At 39.1% G+C, this 22,693-nt stretch overlaps 2 protein-coding genes and 1 long non-coding RNA gene across 9 annotated transcripts; 2 read left to right on the forward strand and 1 right to left on the reverse strand.

The window, feature by feature from the left end:
• Positions 1–682: 682 nt before the first annotated feature.
• LOC132196449 (protein GDAP2 homolog) lies at positions 683–16,127 on the reverse strand. 5 transcript variants are annotated; one of them, XM_059619117.1, is made up of 12 exons: positions 15,968–16,127; positions 7,329–7,517; positions 7,126–7,268; positions 6,053–6,185; positions 5,363–5,472; positions 4,047–4,283; positions 2,879–3,047; positions 2,667–2,820; positions 2,369–2,508; positions 2,225–2,279; positions 1,826–1,969; positions 683–1,760 (listed from the first exon to the last, which is right to left on the reverse strand). In XM_059619117.1, exons 2-12 carry the CDS (start codon positions 7,511–7,513, stop codon positions 1,719–1,721), a joined length of 1,512 nt encoding a protein of 503 aa, XP_059475100.1. In that variant the 5' UTR covers positions 7,514–7,517; positions 15,968–16,127; the 3' UTR covers positions 683–1,718. The 5 variants fall into 5 exon arrangements, with proteins under 5 accessions (XP_059475100.1, XP_059475102.1, XP_059475099.1 ...); XM_059619119.1 differs by lacking the exon at positions 15,968–16,127 and adding an exon at positions 9,535–9,632 and having other exon boundaries at positions 2,879–3,044; positions 4,107–4,283; XM_059619116.1 differs by lacking the exon at positions 15,968–16,127 and adding an exon at positions 9,535–9,632 and having other exon boundaries at positions 4,107–4,283.
• Positions 4,177–10,536, forward strand: LOC132196451 (uncharacterized). The gene is made up of 4 exons (XR_009441762.1): positions 4,177–4,663; positions 4,732–4,799; positions 5,235–5,572; positions 10,157–10,536. It is a non-coding gene; the product is annotated as an uncharacterized LOC132196451 (long non-coding RNA).
• A 248-nt stretch (positions 16,128–16,375) lies between the features above and the next one.
• On the forward strand, positions 16,376–22,310 carry LOC132196447 (inhibitor of Bruton tyrosine kinase). 3 transcript variants are annotated; one of them, XM_059619111.1, is made up of 18 exons: positions 16,376–16,631; positions 16,816–17,357; positions 17,414–17,635; positions 17,689–17,892; positions 18,354–18,602; positions 18,678–18,823; positions 18,888–19,031; positions 19,088–19,215; positions 19,268–19,371; positions 19,422–19,544; positions 19,596–19,807; positions 19,867–20,118; positions 20,174–20,369; positions 20,419–20,729; positions 20,783–20,970; positions 21,023–21,356; positions 21,524–21,781; positions 21,832–22,310. In XM_059619111.1, the coding sequence occupies exons 2-18, from the start codon at positions 17,037–17,039 to the stop codon at positions 22,109–22,111; spliced, it is 3,672 nt and encodes a 1,223-aa protein (XP_059475094.1). In that variant the 5' UTR covers positions 16,376–16,631; positions 16,816–17,036; the 3' UTR covers positions 22,112–22,310. The 3 variants fall into 3 exon arrangements, with proteins under 3 accessions (XP_059475094.1, XP_059475096.1, XP_059475095.1); XM_059619113.1 differs by having other exon boundaries at positions 16,377–16,631; positions 21,527–21,781; XM_059619112.1 differs by lacking the exon at positions 16,376–16,631 and adding an exon at positions 16,669–16,731.
• The last annotated feature ends 383 nt before the right edge of the window (positions 22,311–22,693 follow it).

Consider the following 22,693-nt stretch of genomic DNA (forward strand, 5'->3'; position numbering starts at 1 on the left):
GTGTTTGATATAGTTTGAATTTCCTCAACGAGCTAGTCCAACGTTTATTTTGCAAAATAATAGAAAGAAAATATTGTTGAAATACAAAATTTCCTACTGAATTATTTAAAAATAAACCAGCAAAATATTGAAAAATAATTTTCATTCACAATTTCAAGAAAAGTCATTTTAAAAGCAGAATATGGAGATGAAAATGAAACAAAAATTAATTTCAGCATTTTGTGGGAAATATTTATTACAAAATAGACAGAAATTTTAAATTCTAGGAAATTAAGGATTTATAAATTTATAAATCTATTTTAATTATTTCGTCAAACTTTCATATCACGAATTTCCCTTTTTAAACTAATTATTTATTTTAGAATTCCGAATTCCCCCCATTGAAGTCTCCGCTCGACCATTAGACACACTCAAAGTTCTCCTCAGCAAACCTTGCATGGTTTACTATTTTTTCTACTCCTTTTATTTCAAAGAGGCGATGCCGCTCACTTTCGGCTTTCAGACAAACCACCACAGAGGTTCGTGAACTCACCCAAGTTGCAGGAGATGCGCGCTCACATCCATTATTGCATTGCTTCCCGGCCACACACCTGCTGCGTTCGGCAACAATTACCACGTTTCGCTCTGCCAAACAATTCCTCCTTTTGCAACTTGGGCGATTCAAAAATTAAAGAGTGCGGCGAACGTTGTAATTTAAGTTTTATTAAAATCAAGATGCTTTACATATCACCAATGGATTTTAGTTTGGCGCGTCCACCTCCGCTGCACCAATTTCAACAAAAACACTTGCAACTTCAGTCTATGATTGCAACAAATCCTCACTAAAAGTAAACTATTTCCTTTTTAAGTCAAGTTACAACTTATGTTTTTATACAAGGGGGTTAAGTTTGTTTTGTTCTGGCTAGACACAAGTACGGGCCTCTCATTGATTCACATTTGAACACAACCAGTCACTGAACCTGATTGAACCTTCTCTGGTGTCTCGATAATTCGCAACTCACTATTTTTTTTTCATTATACGTAACTGCGGTTATTATTGCTTAGTACATTTAGCTTTACAATATTCATAAGTTGACAGCAAAATCCAAGTGGTTTAGTTTTTTTTAATCACAGAAACTTGTTGAAGGTGTGTTCGAAGAGTTTATATATTATAATTAATATAATTTTAACAAAATGCATCAACTTTGCTAAACCTAGAGTCTATGTACAAATCGTAATCAGTTCCTAAATTTTTTAAGCAGGTTCTTATAACATAATATATATTATTTTACGTCCTAGTAAGCACATTCACACACCAAGGTTATTATTATTGACTAACTTCTCCTCATGTAATGAAAGCATTATTTTTTCTTCATGATATGCATGATCAAGGAATTTTGTATAAATATCCTTCCCTCTCCTCAACTTCTTCTGTTAATCTAAGGCCTCTTTTGATCAATCATTCCTTTCCGTATATATAAGCGTTTTTCTTTCTTCATTGCCTGCTTTTTGGGGTGCACAAGTTATTTCTTTTTTTTTACATCTAAAAATTTGAAACCAAAATCCGAGCAGCTCGAAAGTCCACGGAACCAAAGGAGATTCTTGCAAACACACTGACAAACATTTTTTCCTCGCGGTCCCAAATTTAAAGCTGTCTCACTATGCGCGCAAATGAGTCCTGTCGAAGGGAACTATGCGGACGACACCAGCAGCTGCTGGTACGCACTCAGGGCCAAAGGTCAGCCGCTCTCGCTCGCATTCACATACCGAATTCCGTTGATCTGAAATAACGGAATTTATAAAAATTTAAAGTTTCAAACAATAAACCAAGTCAAGTTGTACGCACGGTCATGTCATACTCGGTGATGAAAGCGGGGATTTCAAGCTGGTCAGGGGTCATTGCAGAGTACAAGTACTCGACGCCGGGCAGACTGAAAACTTTCTGCTTGATGGCAGGGGCCATAAATGTTGTGAACCACCAGGTCATCATCTGAAACAAGAGCAAGTTCATTTTATTTATTTAAATTAAACAGCAGTTAAAAATTAGCAAAAAATTGTTAAAAATTTCAAAATTTCATTTTTCATTGTTTGCTCTAAAATTGAAAAAAAAAATGATTTTTTTCTTAAATATATCAAAATACTAAATTAAGATAACCAATGTTTATTTACTTGTATTTCAAAATCTTTATTTATAATAAATTAATTAATCATTATTTTTTCAGTTTGATTGCAAATATGAACTCACTTTAGTCCAAAAGGTGGGGTGAACAATGTAGAAGGCCTTCAGGTTTTTCTTGTACCTGGAAAAAAAGCGCACATTTGGTTAAACGGAAGGATTTTGCAGATGAGCACTTTTTGTTTGGCTTCTATTGAGAATCGCATGACTCACTTGTATGGAAGAATGTTGTAGACTTCTTTAAGCCAATTAAAGGATGGGTAGTTGTTGCTCGACGTGAGCGTGTGGAAGTACGAAATCACATAGTCACCCTTGACCAGGGGGTCCAGCAGGTAGATCAAATACAACAGCGCCTGGAATACAAAAATCAATCAAATTTTGGAAATTTACCAAATTATTATTGCTTTTTAGATGAAGATCATATACATAAATGAGGAAAGTTTGGTTTATTACAAATTGAAATAAAGTTTTATTTTTAAAAAAATTCAATTTTTGGAAACAAATTTGGCACCTTTTCGAGGTTGATTTCGTTGAACTTGAACCACTTTCCGACAAAGACAATGACAGGTCTGCCGAATCTGTCGACGCCGCTCTGGTAGAGGCAGCCAATTCCGGAAATCTCGGACAGATCCTCGGTCCTGGCGCGGCGCAAAAGCCTTTCGTAACTGATTCGAAAAGTTCAATGAAAATGTAAAACAAAAATAATAATGTTACGCGGAGTACCTGATGTTGTTCTGCATCTCGCGCATCAACGTTTCAGAGGTGTATTGAGAGTTGTAGGTTGGAAGGTCCCCGAGCAGTCGCTGCTGGTCGAGGTCACCTTGCATCTGACTGAACGCGTGCTCCCCCACACCCAGGCTCTCGAGCTGGGTGGACAAACCTTCGTCGTCTGCTGCGTCGCCAAAAAATTAAAATAAAAATCAACCAAATCAAAAAAAAATAATTCAAATTTCAGCTGCTGCTTTGTCGAGAGAAGATGAAAAACTATTTACAAGGCGCTTTTATGAATAATACAATTTCTAGTCAAATCTAGTAATTTGTGACTCACATCTTCTATAAACTAAATAATGAATTGTCAAACTCTCTAATTATCTTACTCTGAACTTTGGGTTCCATGTTGCGAGGTTTTGGGGCAACTATAAACTTTGCATGTTTGCATACAGAAGCACATCTAAAGCAGACACTGACGGATGGAAAAGGGGACAACAATTGCATAAGCAAATGTGTGAGTGTGTTATTCTGAGGGTGGTAATGCAATTAACCTGCTGGAGCCGGGGGAGAAGGGGCGGAATCGCCACCAGCGCGATCAAACGACGCCCTCTTGTGATCTTGTTTGCAAAAATCGCCTTATTCAACCGTGGCGACCTCACTTGGCCTAAGGATTGTGTAACTCTTATTGTTAGACTGGTGAAAAAAAATTTACATAAAAAGACGACTTTCACTTCAAATTGGTCCTAGGTAAATTGTTTTCAATCAAAGTAACAAATCACTCAATAATTAAATTCTATAAAAAATGTTTAAAATTGTGAGTTTTATTTTTGAACTTGAGAAAGTAATCGATATTTTAAAAGACTTTATATGAAAGTAATTTAAAGTAATCAAATTTTTGAAGTTTCTAATAAAGAAGTTTTTAAATTATTTATAACTAAAAAAATTTAAAAATTCATTTTCTGTTGTCAAAAAGTAGTTTTTAGTCTCTTCAACCAGAATGACACAATTTTCTTAATACATTTGAAATAAATTCAGATTTAATTAGAAAAAAAGTCACTTTTTCACCAGTCTTTGTTTTGCTCTATTCGAGGGAAACAAATTGCGCCGTTATATATATATTTATAAAGAGGGTGCAAGTCTAAAGAGAGAAAGCAGCGGCAGGTGCGAAGAGCAAGCGTACCGTGTAAGTGGTGCGGGTTGTCAATGATGCGAATTTGGCGATCGGGCAGCAAAGGCTCACCGTCCGAACCGCCGACGCAGTTGGGCAGTTGACGCGCCGCGTGCAGCTCCTCCTGCTCTGTGCGCGGGAAGTACAGCGGCAGCAGCAACTCGTAGATTCCCACGTCCGAGTTCTCGACGGCCAACACGATCCGCTCGAAGCTCGGGCTGTACTTGTCCAGGAAGCGTCGGATCGTCCCTGCGCAGCAAAATCGATTAATTAAATTACATAATTATTCCGAGAAGAAAATGATCAGGCAATTGCGGGAGATTACCAATTAAAATTTCCCCCTACCTCACATGCACTCTCTTGGTAATAAAAACACACGGACTGACTGACCAGAGAAGATAAGAGATGATAGCGTGCAAACATTTGACTTTCCTCAGCGTTAAAAAATAACAATCACCCACGTCATTCACACATGAAGATGAAGTTGATCAGTTTCATTGGAAGCACAAATTTGAGAATCTAATAAAGTACGTGGATGGATTAAAATTACACACCCTTGCGAAGAGGAACTTTCTGAATACATTCCAGTTTGCAAAAACCATCTTTAAAAGGAATAAAATTTATGAAAGGTAAAGAAATTGAGCAATCTGATTGGTTCAAAAGGTTTATCCATCATTGACTTGAAAATTGCTTCTAGATATTAAGTGTGACACGTCTTTGGACAGATCAGATCATGAGGAATCAATTAAAGGCCAGAAATAAATGGTAAGGTTATTAGGCAAATTTTTAGAAAAATTCAATAAAATGATTTAAAATCTTTCTAAACCGTGACTTTGTCAACTGTGTTATTCTAAATTGTAATTGTTTTAAGTTCAAACAGTCTAATCCGGTCTAATCTAATTTTTAAATTGTTTAATCTGAAAAAAAAATTTAAAAAATTTTTCCTGATTAGCTGCTGATGAGGAATTTCCAATAAATTATATCAATAAATTTTTTGGTCAATTCAATTTTTTCATGTTGCCTTTTATATGCAAGCTCACAATATATTTGAAACGTTAGATTTTTTTAAATGATTAATCATCATTAAATTCCTAAATTTACTTTAGTCTAACCACGATTTTGATTAAATTTAGTAATTAAGTGGTTGTTACATAACTTTCTGTTTGATGGTGAAAAATCTCTAAGTATGATTCAATGCAGATAAAACATGACCGTGTCTGAACCGTGACTCGATGCAAATACATGAAAAGCTCAGCAAAAGTCAAGTGTGCGCCCCGAGTGCAAGCCAAAGAAGCCAAGTGTCGGGGGCAGAAATTGATTGCGCTTACTGAGGGCGATGTGCGCCCCCTGGTCCGGGGGGTAGTTCCTCTTGACCGAGTTGATGGCCGGGATGGCGAGGGTGGCGACGCCGAGCTCGCAGGCCTTCTGCAGAACGTTCCTGCAACCGCACAAAACAAGCAATGAGTGAATCGGGAAGCTTATCTTGGCCAAACAATTGCCATTGATTGATTCCCGGTGACGGCGATAAGCATAGAAAGGTGCGCATGCATTAATTGACGTAATTTACAGTCTTGAACTTGGTGATTCAAATTGCGTTATCAGCGAGAAAGATACTGGAGCCTTGTTTTGGTTGAACAATTGAAAGCGGAGAGGCATTTATTTTTAGTAATAAGACTTGCGGCAAACCTGTTCCATCTCTCATTGCGTGTTTGTCGATTCAAGGCATTGCTTGGAAACGAGAAGTTTCACTCCTCATTGAACAATGTTGGTATTAAATATCAGGAAGTCTTGATAATTTATTGGAAAATAACAATATGCTCCTTAAACGTCAGTTTTCTCATATTTTGTTAAATATTCTCGGATGAATTTCAACAAAATTTAACTTTTAATTATAAAATATTAATTAAAATTATATTAATTATTATAAAACACTTTTTTTAGCAGCTTTTTTATTTTTAAAAGCGATTTCGCACCTTTTTCTATATAAAGGAAAGTTTTTTTTAAGAAAGTTGACTGACCTGTAGCAGGAGTGGAGCGAGTTTTCGGCAGCTGTTTGGTACTTGACGTTGTACTTGGGTCCGACGGTGTGGATGATGAAGCGGGCGGGCAGGTTGTGTCCGCTGGTGACCTGCACGTCCCCAGTCTTGCACTCTGCAGGTGCAAAAGTCGAATTTTAGCACAAACTGGACACGCAAATCGGAAATCGGTGCGGAGCCGAGCGCTGCGTGACGCCAAGTGCGCAGCAAGCAAAACAGGTTCCAGCCACCTCTACTTTTATATTATGCCTCTGGGCCCTTTTTTTCTACACAATACCGCAAGCGTCATGATGAATTGATGCGACACACATAATGGGATTTAAACTCGGGTCGATGATTTCCATCAATTAGAGAATCACATCACAAAAGCTTGGATCAAATTCCATTTTAAACAGTTTATCTTTCCAGTAATTATTAAAAATTGAATGCGATTGAATGATTAAAATGCAATTTTAGAAATTAGGATTTGTTAAAAGTCTAGACACAAAAATATATATTTTACTTTTTATTTTAAATTCAACTTGCATAGTGATTTTGGTGGCGATTTTTTACAATAAAATTATTGTCAACATAAAAATAATTATTTAACTTTAATTTAACACGTCATAGGAACGATGTGATTATCCTCAAATACTTTAACTTTTGGAACTTTTTTTAGCTTTTAAAATTTTGAATAAATGAATGCAATTAAATTAAGTCTCATTTACATTCGAAAGTTTTTTTAATATTTTAATTAAATTTCGAGAAAAAGGATAAGTGGGAGGTTATGTTGATATCCCAATTAGGCTGCTTTTAAGTGATTAATGGAAAAAAATCTCAAAATATATGATTTTGTGTGATTCTTTTTCTTAACTTGAATTAAAAAAAAGTATTATTATATTACTTTTTATTAATGAACAAATAGGTTCAAAAAGGTGATTTTCCCATCCCTCGATTGATTATTAAACACAACCAATTAAAAGAAAACTTGTTTGTTTTGGCTTGAAATTAATCTATGATATAAAAATAAATTGACTAAAAAATCTGGTTCATTATTTCAAAATTTTATCCGATACCTTTGATTTCATTTTGTATTTCGTCGAGCAGCTCCTGGCCAGCCTGGCTGTATATCCGGTCGCTGACGGGGTTCCGCTCGGTCATGGACTCGTTGGTCGAATTCACAACGGCGTCCACATTCAGCAGCGAAATGTCGCCGACCCTGCGATTTAAAATCAAGTTCTAGTTGAAAAAATACAAAAAATTAAAATTTTTTACTTACCACAAAACGATTTTGGCGTTGAGCTTGGGGTCGCAGGGGAAGGTGCTGGCGGGGTTGTGCGGCCCAGGGGTGATGAGGGGGCCGAGGGGCAGCGGCGCGATCTGGCTCCAGGGCTTGAGGGCGGCGGCGTCGACGACTTCCACGTTCAGCGCCGCGTCCAACGTCTGCTCGGCGTCCAGCCTCATTTTCCTGCCAAAACGAGAACAAATTTAGAGTTAAAAATTTTGATTTCTTGTGTTGAAACCTGGCGAGGCGCGTCCTCAGTTTGCCCAGCTCGGAGCGGACGGTGCGCGGCTGCATTTGCCGCCCCCGCCTTGAACCCCCCGTTACGTGAGCCCGCGTGAATCTCATGACATGTGACGCGCGGCGAGCTGATTAAAAAGAGAACAAGCAGTCTGGCTTCGACAAAACCAATCGATCCGAGCTGCGCAGTCTTCTTTGGAAATTCAAAGAGCAAACAATCTGTTTAGCTCTTCAAAGGGTCTAACAAGTTTAGAAAATTACCAAGTTCATTCATATATTTGCGTGTTGAAATTTTAGATTATTGTTTTAGGACTGAAAATAAACAAAAATATTTTCCAAATCATCTTTGTTTTTCATTTTGTCCAAAACAGTAATTCAAAAGCAATTTTCCTATATGTTTATTTAAATTTATTTCCAATTTTTAACCCTCAAAAAGAGGATTATCTAAATAAAGTCCTTAGCTAAACAATTCTGAGCCATTTATATAGAGCAGTGAGATTTTTGAAAAGATTTAGATACAAATTTAAATAATAATTTCACATCATTCAGAAGAATTTATTCTTCATTAAATTTAGTACGGATTCTTATAAATTTTAGAAAGAAATAAAGCATTTTTCATCAAATGCTTCAAGGTATATAAAATAACAGGAAATTTATAAATAAAATTAAATTAAACTGAAATTCACCGCCGAGTTGTCTTTATCAAAGCTACCGAGGTGTTTCTTTATTTGCTGCGACGATAAAATTGCGACAAAGTGCACAGCTGGTGTTTAAATATTGACTGGCTGCTTTCTATGATATTGTCGTCGGCAAACGTGCAACTCGTAATTAGCATGCAAGCTATCAAGCGAGGATTACAAGCCCCCTCGCTCGACTGACTCGATTTATATGCTGCAAGTAAATGAGTCACGTTCCCAAGTATATCGAGTTTGAAATCTAATCGGCCAGACGAGGAGACGACCTGCGCCTCTCCACAACGTTTCTATATAATTATAACACATTGAAAACAAGAAACTTTATAATTTTACATATTTCGCTTTGTCTGGTTTCAGAAATAAATCAGCCGTTTTTTCAATCTTTGAAACTTTCAATCGCGAATAAATTCTTTTACAAAATGAAATCAAACCATTTTTATTCAGAGTTGCCAAATTGGCCTTTGAAGTAATATGACAAAAATGGTAGCCACTTGATGATAAAAAAAACTAATTCACCTAAAGGCTTTATTATTTAAAACAATTCTGAGACAAAATGATCATTAAAGGGAAACATTATTGAGAAAAATGAAATAAATTTAAACAATAAAAAGTTAAAAACTATATTAATATTACTCAACCTAAAATTAATTAAATAATATAATTAAAATATGATATTTGCGTTGAAAGTTTGGTAAGTAAGAAGTGGAAAATAGCTAGTGGGCGGCATCTCCGTCGGCGTGGATGCTGCGCCGGTTGCCTATTCTTCGGCGCTAATTTCCGCCTTCTGTGACGTAACTCAAACTGCATCAGTTTTTTCCTATTCGTTTGTTGTCGACGACGCGGAAAACAAATTTCGTCATTCCAACAGAGGAATAAAAATGATCAATTCGCAGACCGATGGGCAAAGCGCGACGTGGTGGAAATTTTCATACTTTTGGTTTGGCGCGGACACGGAATTTCACTTTGAGTTATTTATAAAGCGGCCTAACAGGTTTCTCTCCTAAAATCATGCACTTAATTTTTTTTTGTAAATTGGTGTTCATTTTACTTGAGCCTCGTTTATAAGAACAGCAAGCAAAAATCAGCGTTGCATCGTCATTTTAAATTCATAAAAAAAACTTGTAAAAAAAAAAATAATATAATTCACATGAAATTTGTGGCGAATATTTTGATTTAAAAATTCTTTCAACTCAGAAAATATCGGGGGAAATTCCTATCAGATTTCACTTCTGAAGAGTTTGAAAATGAGTAACTCAACATCAACTCACCCATTATTAAGTTGGGCGTGCAAAGAGAGTCGCAACGTGAGCGGGTCGACGAAAGACATGCCGGCGCGCACAGACCTTAAGCGAGTGACTAACCTTAAGCTCGGTGGCTCGTCGCGTGAAAAACGTTTTTACTCGATCGTCTGCTTGGCCTTGGGTCGATATTTTTTTATTACAGGTGACTTTGTCACTCGCACCAACAAACCGGTTCCTCATTTTGAATTTTGGATTCGTTGTTATTCGGGCCGCGTTTTCCAACGACCAACGCACGTGACTCGCTTCTTTGATTCTTTCCAACATGGCAAAATAGTTTTTTTCCAAATGCATTCATTGCGAATATTGTCACGATGATAAAAATGCTTACTTAAATTCCAATTTTTTTTATACTTTCCTTTAAAAAAGTTTTATTTTTGTGGTATTTGATTAACTTCAATTTTTAAAATTTTACAATAATAGCACAGATTTCATTATAAACTTATAGTTTGTATTATTTTTGGAGGGAAAAGCATTAAATTTTGTATCAAAGAAGAGAATTAGTGCAATCTTCATGTTTAATTAAAGAAATAATAAAATAAAATACTCTGAAAATTTCAAGAAATAATTTTTATGATTTTCTTACTTTTAGGATGATATGAAATTTCGCCTGCGCCTTATTTTGAGGAAAGACAACTTTCAAACTGGAAGTGATTCTTATCGTGCGGGTGAATCGGGGCAGCTGCGCAAACAGCTCCTTATTTACTTTTGACTTTGTCCGACCGTCGGATCGATGCCTCGGCCGTCAATAATTCATCAAAGAAGCGCGTGCTAATTCGCGGCCGAAATGACGAAAGGCGCCCCGGGACTGTCGTGACCAAAGTCGTGACTGCACCTGTGGCCCCACTCGGAAAACACCCCTTTGCTTATCAGCGGCTTATCGCCGGCACGCGACGCCAAAGAATTAGCGCGTCCAAACGGCCAATTCCCCTGCTCTTAATTTTCTGATCAAATCAACATTTATTTCTGTAAACAGAGTGGAAATTGACTTTGATTTGTTTACAAATAAAAATTGACCTTTTTCATTATTTCCATTATTTCTTTTAATTAAAATATAAACCCACAAATTTGGTAGATAAAATTTGGCTGTTTTAAAAGCTCAGGTCAAGAGGAATCGACTAGACATCGGAAAGGTTAAGTTAAGAGTTTTTAACAAAACATTGGTTTCAGGAATTAAGCAATCTCATTGGTCGGACCACTTCCCCCACCATCAATTTTCAGTTGGGTTTTACATACCAAGTGTGTCATATCGTTAGAAAGGGCAGATCACGAGGAATCGTTTGGTGCCCAAAAGGTCAATGTCACTCCGAGGTTTATTAAGAAAACAACGATCAATATATTTGAGAGATCTGATTGGTTCAAAACGTTCCCCCACTACAATTCTTATTTGGCTTTATACATATATGAAGTGTAAGACATCGTTGGAAAGGTCACGACGAAATTATTGGTGACCAAAAAGCTCGGGTCACTGTTTCATTTCTCCGGAAACCAACCGTTTTATGTCTCCTTATTTATATACATTTTTTAATTTTAGATAGAAAACGATGGGCATTGATTGTTTGTTCAACAAGTGTGGACGCATTTGGTGAACATAAATTATTCGTGGTGCTACCAAGGTGGATAATTCGCGAGCCGAGCGCTCTCGGCTTATCGATTCCACCCTCTCTCGACTCGTTTTTCTTTTTTCCTGTGATGTGCGGGCGCTGGCCTTTTATTGTTGTTGCCAGCACGGTAATCGATAGCCACGTAGAGTCTAGCAGCTTTTTGATGCATGCATTCCGACGTCTCTCTTTCTTTCTCGGCCCGAGAGATCAATTTTTAATTTCTCATTCCGGGTCGCGGCCATTAGACGAAAAGGAGCAGCAGCAATTCCTTTTCTCTCTTTTTTCCGTGCTGCAAATTGAAATGTCTCCGAGTGCGGGAAAAAATTACTCTTTAGAGAGAAGAGAGCAAAGGAGCCTTTTGGCGAGAGAAAGACAGATTGCACGGTCTCGATTGTTTTTTCTCAGAAGGCGGAATTTCAAATTTTGTACATCTTGAGGAATTGTAATGTTAAAAAAAGTACAACGAAAAATATTCAATTCATTTTTCTGAATTTTTTAACCAAATCGAGTTATTAATCCGAATCAGTTCATTTAGAGTTTGATTACAAAATTTAACTTGAAAATATCAACCCACTACAAGGATTTTTGAGTACTTTTTTGGTCTCCCTGTTGTAAAACACATTGAGGATTCAAAAGCTGAAATTCTGACCGAATTGAAGCGTAATTAAATTGGCGAGGGTGGGATAATTTTCCTCGTTTAATGACGGCGTGGAGACAGACAAGCGAAAAAATAACGAGCGCATCCGAGGCAGAAGATTTTAATGAAGGCCAAATTAAAGAAAAACTCGTCTGCCTAAAAAAGGAAGAATAAAAAGTAGGGGAAAGTTGGTGGAAATTTATAAGCGCGGAATGCGCAGTGCCAAAAGTTTGGGATTGGTTTGGAGCGCGGCCAAGGACGGCCGGAAAAGTATTTCACAGAAAGAGGAAAAACGATTCCGAGCCAAAGGCGTTTTCTTTCCATTTGTGGATTAAAACAAAACTTCTTTCACGTCGCCTCTTCTTTCTGCTCCTTTGACGTTTGCATGAGGCTCAAAAGAAGACGGGGGAAAAAGCATTTCGTGATGATGTAAGGGTTGAAAATGAAGATGGGATCTTTAAATTTTTCTCAAAAATTGTCATTTTCAATCAACTTTCCTATACAAAACTTTTGATCCATGAAAAATTGGCTTACTATGTTGCTGTTCTAGCAAAAATTTGACCTTTACTGCAACACTTTTTACCGCGTTTTACTAAAATATGACTATTTTTAGTCACTTCCAATCTTTTTATTTATCAATTTACATTAAAAAATTAATTGAAATTTATGATATTTTGTGAAAACTGAAACTGATACTTGAAAAAACTTAGGGTCTATATGAATTTGAATTTCCAAAGAAATTAATTTTTTGCCTCATATTTATTTACTTTTTCTTGTTTTAAGTTCATTCAAAGAAAAGCATTTAATTTTAGTATTTAATTATTCAAAATTCAAATTCGAATTTTGAAAAATAATAATAACAATAAAACATTTCAGACGGATTTTTTAACCATTATCAACTTTTCATATAGAGCAATAAGTTTGAGGTGAATTGAAAATGCTCAAATAAAGAGCCAGAGCAAGCTTTTTGCTTATTCACCGCGATTCACCTGGCTGACTTAGTTGCAAATCGTCCTTTCTCAGGTGAGATTTCCCCCTCACATGAATCCCTTCACCTCGCGCGATTCGCTCTGCTGGAGAAGGCAATTTTCATTCTCTCTGGTTGAAAACAAAATGCATTATTATTTGCAATTGGTCTTTTGCGTCACTCAACGGGATTCGATCAAAACTCAAAGTTTGACGTAAGACTTTGCGCCGCGACATCCTGAGCTGGCACTCCCGCAGACCTAGTTTGCGTGCAGCTCCACCAGTTCCATGCCAGAGAACAAAGAAATTCACCCCATGCAGGAATTAACTCGGCCGAGAATATTTTATTGAGGCAATTAAATAATTATTCTCTTCTAATTGTGACCTGCTTTTTATATAAATTATTTTTTTTATGGAAGAGGCGCAGTACTTGCTGGTAATTCGATTTGCTTGAGTTATTGAGCAACCCTTAACTACCCCTAACTGGATTCGGAGAAACGATTGCAATCGATCTGTCTCCAAAGGGAATACAAAAAGAAACGAAAATCAATCACAAAGGAATAACTAACCTTAAAAAAGTGTGCTTAGAATGGTCAGAGTTGTGAGAAAATGTTATAAAAAATACACAGCTAAAAAACTGCTTGAAAATTGAACATTTTCAAATTAAATCATGAATAAGTCTTAATGCATATGTAAAAGAAAATGCATCATAAGAGGTTATGAGGAATCGAATGGTGACTAAAAAGTCAAGGTTGCCAAAAGATTTACAGAAGAACTGACGATTATTTGAATTAAGCAATCCCATTGGTCTGACAGGTTTCCCCACCACTAAATTCAAATTGGCTGTAAAATATAAAGTGTGACACATCGTTGGAAAAGTCAGGTCACAAAGAAACGACAGGTAAATAAATACAAATTCAAGGTGAACGCAAAAATTCATGAGAAAATATCAAATTAAGTTTGGGAAATTTCTGCAGGCCGATATGCATTTTTCAGAATTTGTTTCCGATTTAATGCAATTTCTATTCACGTCTTGGTTGACTTTGTTTGGGCAAAAGGTGGTGAGGATTTGGTCGGCGGCCAAACTTGTTGACCTTTGCCTCATCAAATATTTACGGCGGCGTAAAATAATTACAGCACGTGAGCGAGACTCGTGGGGCGGAAAGTGCAGACATCGATTCCCACCCACCCACCCACCCTTGCGAGGAGGAAAAGTGGGTCACGAGAGCTTGTCCAGCCGGCCGGCGAACGAGCCGCGCCACTTTCGGGTCTTCCTCCGTCACTAGCAACCCTCGAAATTTCTTGCGCTGAAAAATTACGCTTTTCTTCTCCGTTTGGCCTCCGAGGGTGGTTCGGGGTTGACAAAGGCGGACACCGAGAAGTGCTCTTGCTGGCCGACCATGAGTCTCTTCTCATTTAGCAAGCAGTGGCTCTTCATCGCGTTTCAAAGTGCGACTTGAAAAAAGGGGTGCTTTCCAAAATAACTCCAGTTTCGGCGGGTGGCGGAAATAAAGTTTTCCTAAAATATTTTTACCCAATCGTTTATTTCAAAACAGTTTCTTGCCGCTTCAGGTGTAAAATAAAAATATATAAGATTTATTTTAAACTGTTCAAATTGAAATGGAATATAAAAATTACACTAATAATTATGGTAAAAATCTCCTAATTTTATTGCTCTCATCATTATATTTTCAGTCTTTCAAACGCTCGTTTAAAATTAGTCATATTGTCAAAACGGCTCGATTGAATACATTTCAGAAAATTGGTACAATATTTTAGATTTTTCGTCAAGTTGCATATTTTAGTTTTGACCTCCTTCCACGGTCAATGAACTTTGACCTAGAAAGTATGTCTAAATGTGTATAAGACTCCTTAGTTATAAAATTTTCGGGAAATTAAAATATTCAACCACTTAATTTGACACCAGTTTTGATAAATTCTTGATGTATTTAAAAGAAATTCGGTAAAAATATGAAAAATTTCCATTTCTAAAAAAAAAAAACTATTGAAAATTTAAAGAATTGTTTAATTTCTTTCTTGCCGAATTTTATAAAATTCCAAGTCCTCAAAAATAATCTAGATTTTTTTTTGAATTTTTACTCAACTTTTTCTCAATTCATTTGAACCAAAATTTTAAGTTTTTGGGAAATATTTTCTGTCTCAAGAAGGTCCATCAACTTTAATTCTACAAAATTCAATGCATAGTTGCATACATTTACTTTCTGAAGGTTTTGGTGGCGATTTGCGTGTTGAAGCGTTTGTTTGTTATGGTCGAACGCAACTCGTGTGTTCCCCCACCAAGTTTTGATAACGCAATCAGGCCAGCAGTGAGTAATTTTTTTATAATATCGGTCACGAGCGATAAGGATGAGCTAAAGCCGAGAGTCGATCCAAAAATAAATAGGCGCGGGCGAGAATAAAGAAGAAAAAATGCAGGCAAATGACGCAGCGAGAGGAAGCGTTTGTGACGCAATTGCACTATCATTACTCATTCACGACGCACGGCACGACCGACAAACAAATAATTAATTTAAATAAATAAATCTGCACCGTTCGATTCGCAATCTCACGTAATCCACGATTAAATAAGTTTCAATTTTATTAAAATAAGGTTCATTCATATCAATGATAAAAATTATTATAGCCTAAATGTGCCGTTATTATAATTTCACCAAAACTTCAAACAAATTAAAAAAGTAAAAGGCTATTTTACTTAATTACATCATCTTGTAATTATTTTATTAATTTCTGAGCAAGTTTTGCTTTTTTTTATCAAAATGCTTCCAGAACGATAAAAGAAAATAGTTCTAAAACAAAAGATCTCTCACTTTTAAGTTGCTCAAACAAATTCAAGTTTGGGAATTGCCTGTCCGCCATGAAGGTCAGTGACCCCTGCAAATCCGGTGCTCTCCGCAATTCCACCCCCGCCGTTTTTGGTCCCTTCGAAAAGCTGCAACCCTTTCCCGCTCAAACCTCTCCTTGAATAACAAGATTCAGGGACCAAATTGGAAAGGGTTGGTGAAATCGCACCTCCTATTGCACCCCTCAACCCCTTGGGCCGACAGTCGATCTGTCGGCTCATCCCTTGCTTATTTGCGGGGGCGTGGGCGGGAAGAGTCGCCGATTCCGGATCGTTGCCGCCGCCGCTCGGCCGCGAACCCGGAGGAAAAGCGGCAAAGGAATTATTTATACTCACTCATAATCTGCCGAAGGGTCCGTTGAGAGTCAAGATTCGCTGCGGCCGACAAGGGCAGAATCAGGGCCAACTGCAAATTTTTGAGCACCAATACTTCTTATCTCCGAGCGTATTTGGACTGGAGTGACGCCTCTAGTTGCCCACGGCGCCGACCTCACTGCCGGTGGCGCTGACCGCCCAAAAACAGCTGCCGGTTCGCGAATTTCGCCACAATAATAACCGGTATTTTACCTAAAACACTTTCACAAATTAATCCCATAAAAAATCAATTATTTTATCAAATTTTTTACTAAGCTTATCTTATTTATATTTTTTTTAATCTCTGTTCACTTTCTACAAAATATTAGATAATTAAATCGCAGTTCTTATCGGTTTTTATTTAAAATTTTCAAAGTAACTGGTAATTTGTTTAATTACCGATTTAAGCTGATGAATTTGACGGAATTTGACACCACTGCCATCGAAAGCGAAAACAAATCTTCGTTGTTTTTCGACTGATCCAAAGTTGACTAGGCAATTACTGAGCCAAACCAATTAATTCCAACGTTTCCTTGCTTAATTCTAAAAAAATAATGAACACCCTTGTTGTGAACGCTGTTTTTGAGATGTCTTTTGTCGGTGAGCAGACCGCCGCTGACCACCACTGCTGTTGTTCGTAGATAAGGTCAGTTATATAATTTATAATTTTCAATGTCAGCGTTTTCCGTGCGAGACAGAATAACGTGTCAAGTCCTCGCAAGACGTGTCTCTTTTCAGATTCAAATGTTGATAATTAAATGTTTTGCCAAAATTATACAAATAACTACAAAATTTCTAATTATTTATCTTTGCTCTCTGAATTTTTGCAGGCCACCTTCTGCGTGTTATGGCTTTCTAAAAAGGTTCCAGTTTCCACCCCTTGACACGAGGGGTGGTTCTTCCGTGGTTGGTGCCAAAAAGCAGATCAATTTCTCCCTTCTTGGAATATTATGCAAATAAAAATGGACCGCACAAATCTGTAAACGATGACTGAAGAATCGTGGTGAAGTTGAGCTGAGGAATTTGCCAATAAATTTTTAAACAAGAAGAAATGGCCGAAGGGCCCGAGTGCAGCCGACGGTGCCGCTGGCAGGGGCACGCGGCCTCGGCGATTGCGGCCGTGGTGAGGGGTTCGGAGGAGGAGGCCGTCGCCTACCTTCGCTGGCTGTGCCACCGACCGGGACAGGTGCTGGACGCAGAAGGCCGCTCAGCCCTGCACGTGGCCGCCTCCAAGGGCCGCCGCAGGGTGGCCGAGTGGCTGGTGAAGCACAAGGAGGCGCAGGTCAACCTCAGAGACCTCGAGTCAGGCTACACGCCCCTCCACCGCAGCCTCTTCTACGGCCAGGTGGACGTCGCCGTCGCCCTCATTCAGGTCTGCAAAGGTTTATAATAGCCTTAGAGGTCTAAATTTATTAATTTTTTATACAGATGGGCGCCAACCCGTTGATGGTGGACAAGGAGGACATGACCCCGATTGACCTGGCCATGAAGAGCAGACCCTCGATTGTTGAGTACACCAAGAGCGGCCCTTGCGAGGCCTATGTCTGGGGCACCAATGCCAACTTCAACCTGGGCATTGGCAACCAGCAGAGCAAGGCTGTGCCTGAGTTGGTCGAGCACTTCCGCAGGGGCGGCGTCAACATCAAACAGGTGCATATCTTTAGCTTGAATCAGACCTTCCGAGGCTAACCTCTACCCTGAAGGTCTCGATGAACATGTACCACTCGGTGTTTGTCAGCGACGCTGGCCGCGTTTTCTCCTGCGGCCACGGACAAGGCGGCCGCCTTGGTCAGGATTCAGAGAAGCCCTCGTTGGTGCCGCAGCTGATGAAACTGACCGCCACCGAAATTTGCAGCCAGGTTGCGGTCGGAATGGACCACACTGTCCTCCTCATGGAGAACGGAAATGTAAGAAATTGGCGTGATAAATACTCAAAAACTTATTAAACGAAAAAAGCAGTAAAAGCAGTGAATAAAAAAGTAACAGTGAAATTTAGGCCAATCAAATGTTTTTAAAATGACATAAACAAAATATATTTTACATTTATCAAGTGAGACACATTACATTTTGAATCCACTGTGACTCTGGTGGTGTGAAAACCTTGTGAACAAATCATATTGCTATATACAATCTTGTTCTTGAGAAATCCAACATATTCCTTGACTCTTTCGTTATCAATCAATATTCCATGACCTCAGTTATCCAATTTAATTAATTGCACTTCTTATATTTGAGCTATTTAAATGTGATAGGGAGAATTTGAAACATTTAAAAGATTTGTTCCTTTTATAGTACTTTTTTTTTAATTCTTACTTCCACCTAAAAGTCTTGGGCCACTTATTTAAATTGGACCTTGCTCCTGCAATAGGTGATGACCTGCGGCTCGAACGAGTACCACCAGCTTGGCCAGAGTGGAGGTGGACCTCCGAAGCAGCTGCTGTCCCCAAGGTGCCTGGGCATGAAAAGTCTGCCCGTCCACAAGGTGCTGGGCGTCTGCGCCGGAAGGTATCACACAGTCCTCTGGTCCAGCAAGGGCATCGCCACCTGCGGACTGAACGCTGGGCAACTCGGCCACCCTAAAGCGGACAGGCAACCAACAGTCATGTTTCCAAAACTTGTGAGTAAAAACATATATTTCTTTGAAGTAAAGGAAAATTTATTTATTTTTTTTTTTTTTTTGTAAATGAATTAGATCATGGCACCAGCTCTGCAGTTCAAGCCTGATGAGGACAACTCCATCACTCAGGTGGCTTCCAGTGACGCTGCCCTGGTTGTCGCTCTGAAAAAGGGCGTCATTTGTCTTGTTCATGAGTACAAGTGCAAGAAAATTGCATACAGGTGTGTGTAAATATTGAAATTTTGAAAGAAATATAGATTAATAAATAAATCTAATTTTGTTCAGAATGCCAGGTGTGGTGAAGGTGGCGGTGTCAGGTGGACACCTGGATGCCAATGTGGAGCAGAACAACGAGGATCTCCGAGTCTGTGTGCTAAACAACATGGGCAAGTTGTTCATCTGGCAGCAACCTGACCAACAAATGTCTCGGTGGGTAAACCCAAATGTAAATTTGAAAATGTTTATTACTGGAAAAATTGTTTCAGGTGTTCTCTCCAACTGAAGCGCCAGCTGATTGTTACGGACTTTGTTTTGACCAACCAGCACCTGCTGTTTTTGACTTCTGATTGTGAGGCTTTCGAAGGATTCTTCAAGCAGAAGAAGAAATTTGAAGGTTCTTAATTAATTTAATGGTATTTCTAAGCATATTAAATGGAGAAATTCAGGAGACGTCGAGTGCGAGGTGGTTAAGACAAAGCGCCTGCCAAACATCCACAGAGCTGTGGCCATCAGCTGTGACCCCAGAGGTCGCAACTTTGCAGTCATCCAGGTAGGATTTTAATTATTTGTCACGATTTTGTTGCAATTGATTAAAATCAGGGTCATCCAAAAACCGCGCTTCTGGAAGTGCCGCAAATGGAGTCTCGAGACATGAGTGAGCAAATGAAAACGCTCCTCGACGAAGCGTCCGAAGAAGATTCAATCCATGATGTTGTTTTCTTGGTATGAAAATTTAAAAAATTGAAAAACTGATCTTATTTGATGTGCAACCAGGTTGGATTGCGGAGATTTGCAGCCCACCAGTGCATCATCAGCGCCCGCAGTGACATTCTTGCCACGCTGATCCAAGAACAGAAATCGGCAGACACAGAGGATGTGCCGGAGATCCTCGTTCTCAACACAAGCCCAGAGATATTTGAGCAAATTCTTCAGTTTATCTACACCAACAAGTGCAGCCTGCTGACAAGAGGCCCTTGCAACGTCAAGTATATTTAACAGTATTTTATGTTTTTAAGCAACTAACCAAAAAATTATTATTTCAAAGGATTGACGAAAACATATCTAGTTCAAAGAAAAGGACTGAACCAAAATCACCCTCACCTGAGTTGAATTTCGACCCGAAAAAAGTCTCGGCTTTCGAAGCGTATAAAACTCAGCCAGGGACAAGCAAGAAGAAAAAGAACAAAGCCCCAAATCAAAAGAAAAACTACGATGATCCAATGAAAATTGTTGCTGCGGCAGCCAGAGCGTTTGGCCTGCCCTCTCTAAGCAAAGCTCTAGATTCCTACCAGCTCAAGTAATTACCACTTAAATCCTAATTAAATATATCACCAAATACCTAATTTCAACAGGGATGGCCTGGTCATGATTAAAATTGGGCACGAACCCTACCAACCCGCAGCCCTGAGCTTCGACCGAACCAAGATGATGCACTTGTGTGATGCAACCGTAATAAGTTTGGAGGGAGATGAGATCCAGGCCCACAGAAGTGTGTTGGCCGCTCGGCTCGAGTACTTCCACAGCATGTTTGCCCACGGCTGGGCAGAGGTAAATTATTAAAATCTGAGCTTGAATTAAAATTAATTTTGAATCTCAGTCAAGCCGCAGTTCCGTGCTGAAGATGGCGCTTCCGACTGTGGTGCTGGACGTCCTGTTGGACTTTTTGTACTCGGACGAGGCGCCAAAGGTGTTCGGTGACGCCGAACTGGCCAGAACCATGCTGGTGGTGGCTGACCAAATGTTTGTCGAGAGGCTGAAGGAGGCGTGTGAGTGCGCCTTGGTTGCCTCCCTCACCCTGAAAAACGCCGCCGAACTGCTGCAACTCGCTTCCACGTACAACGCCGCCCAGTTGAAACTCAGCTGCATGCAGTACATTTCCTTCAACCTGCCTGTCTTCATCGAGTCGAGGTTGGAAAGAATTCCTATTTCTGTGTTACAAGTTGTTAATTTTAAAATTTTAGGGGTTTGGATGAGGTTGAGTGGGAGGTTTTGGAGGAGTTGGCAAAATACCACCGCGAAATAACCCCAGACATGTGCAGAAGGACCATCACCCCGTACTCAATCGGCCCCTCCAGTGACGAACTGGAATTCATTTCCACTCATTTTCCAATTGATTTGGACGGCGCCTCTCTCATTAAATCCAAAGAAGGTGGTTTTCATTAAAATTAATTTGAATTTGAATATTATTTGGATTTTTGCAGGAAACGATTTTGAAATCAAAAAGCAGAAATCAAAGCCAAAGCGAAACAGGATGAGGAGGATCAGTTCGGGTGAATTTAACAGAAATAGAAAAGATTCTGTTGGTTCGAATGCGTCGGACATTTCTGTTGATCTGGAGAAGGACGTTCAGCCCCTGGAGGATGAGCTTGTTGAAGAAATCATTACTTTGAACAGAGTCGAGCCGGTTGTGGTGGAAAAACCTGTGGAAAAGCCAGCAGTTGTGAAGGACGGAGGATCTGCTTGGAGTAACATGTTTCCCGTTTTGGAAACTTCTCTCTCCAATCTAGATTTGGGTGGAATCAAACCCAAAGTGAGGTAAATAATTTTCTTTTGTTTGTAACAAGCTGATTTTTGGTTTGTAAGCAAATAAGCATAGGATAATTTATTTTGTGATAATTTTTTAGAAATAAATTAAAGAGGTGGAAAGAGTGAACATAAATAAATTTTGTCTTATAAGATTTATTCAAAATTTTATCTGTCAGCAGCGAGGTAAAGAACAACATAAAGAAGCTTTCGCAAAAGCAGAGAAAGAGGCTGTCATCTGAGTCAGGCAAGGAGCCAGTTTTGCCCAAAACCCCGACGTCCCCCATCTCCCCCTGGAGCAAACATCCAGCCAGTCCAAGCAGCAGCCTCGGCGACATCATCAAAGAGGAGAAGAAAAATGCTTGGAGCAAGCCTGAGAAGTCCATCAAAGGGGCCGTCGCCATCCCCTCCTCCAGCCGCCAGACTTGCCATCCCTGGTAAAATTAAAAGAAATTCCTTTGAAATTAATTGGAACTTTTTTGTTTAGTCCATCGTCTCCACAGAGCCCGCCTGGGCCAGCTTGGGTGTTTTCTCGGAGCCCAGGGGAGGCCAGTCTGTCGGCCATCGTCAAGGACCAGCAGCAGCAGAAGGAGAACCTGCGCCGAGTGAAGGCCAAGCCGCTGCACCTCACCCAAATCGAGGACCAGGCCATCCAGGAGCTGCTTGCCTTCTACTCGGCCGCAGACAACAAGTACGAGCGGATCACAGTGCGCCGCGCCGACTCGGGTGCCGTCGCCGCACCCACCTGGGTCTCTTCTACTCGTTAGATTAAATTTCCCGACCCTCAAATTGCTGTAATCGAATGGACTGTTGGACGGCCTTGCGTGGAATTTGGAAAATGTTCTTATTGGAAAATTGTATTTCTTAATTAATTAATTTGTATCAATTTTTATTTATTGTTTATGAGGAAAAAGAAAGTGTTCAGCAAACTTATGAATAAATGTCAACTAGAAGCACAAAGTGAAACATTTGAATTTTAATTGAACACTTGTACAAATAATTCGAGTTATAAATTTATTCTGATAGTTTTTACATCTTAACTCATAAGGCAAAGGCACTACTAATTGTCTCCCTTTTTTAGTCTCTCTTTACTCTGGCAGCAACATATATACACCCCCAACCCCCACCTTCAAAACATCACCAGCTGATAACAATAACAGCATGGGCCATGGCTGGCAGGCACAGGTACCGGTGCAACGGCAAGAAACGATTCAAAGGATCTTTTATAAATGAAAGGTCTTTGGTCAAGGGGTCAACTTGACCACACGTGATGCTCAAGCTGCCCTCACATCATGCGTAACCTCTTTCAAGTTTGAGCGTACATCAAAGTTCTTTCTGCAACGACAACT

This window comes from Neocloeon triangulifer, unplaced genomic scaffold (genome assembly GCF_031216515.1).
Source record: "Neocloeon triangulifer isolate White Clay Creek 2 clone unplaced genomic scaffold, ASM3121651v1 ptg000012l, whole genome shotgun sequence".
Lineage (NCBI taxonomy): Eukaryota > Metazoa > Arthropoda > Insecta > Ephemeroptera > Baetidae > Neocloeon > Neocloeon triangulifer.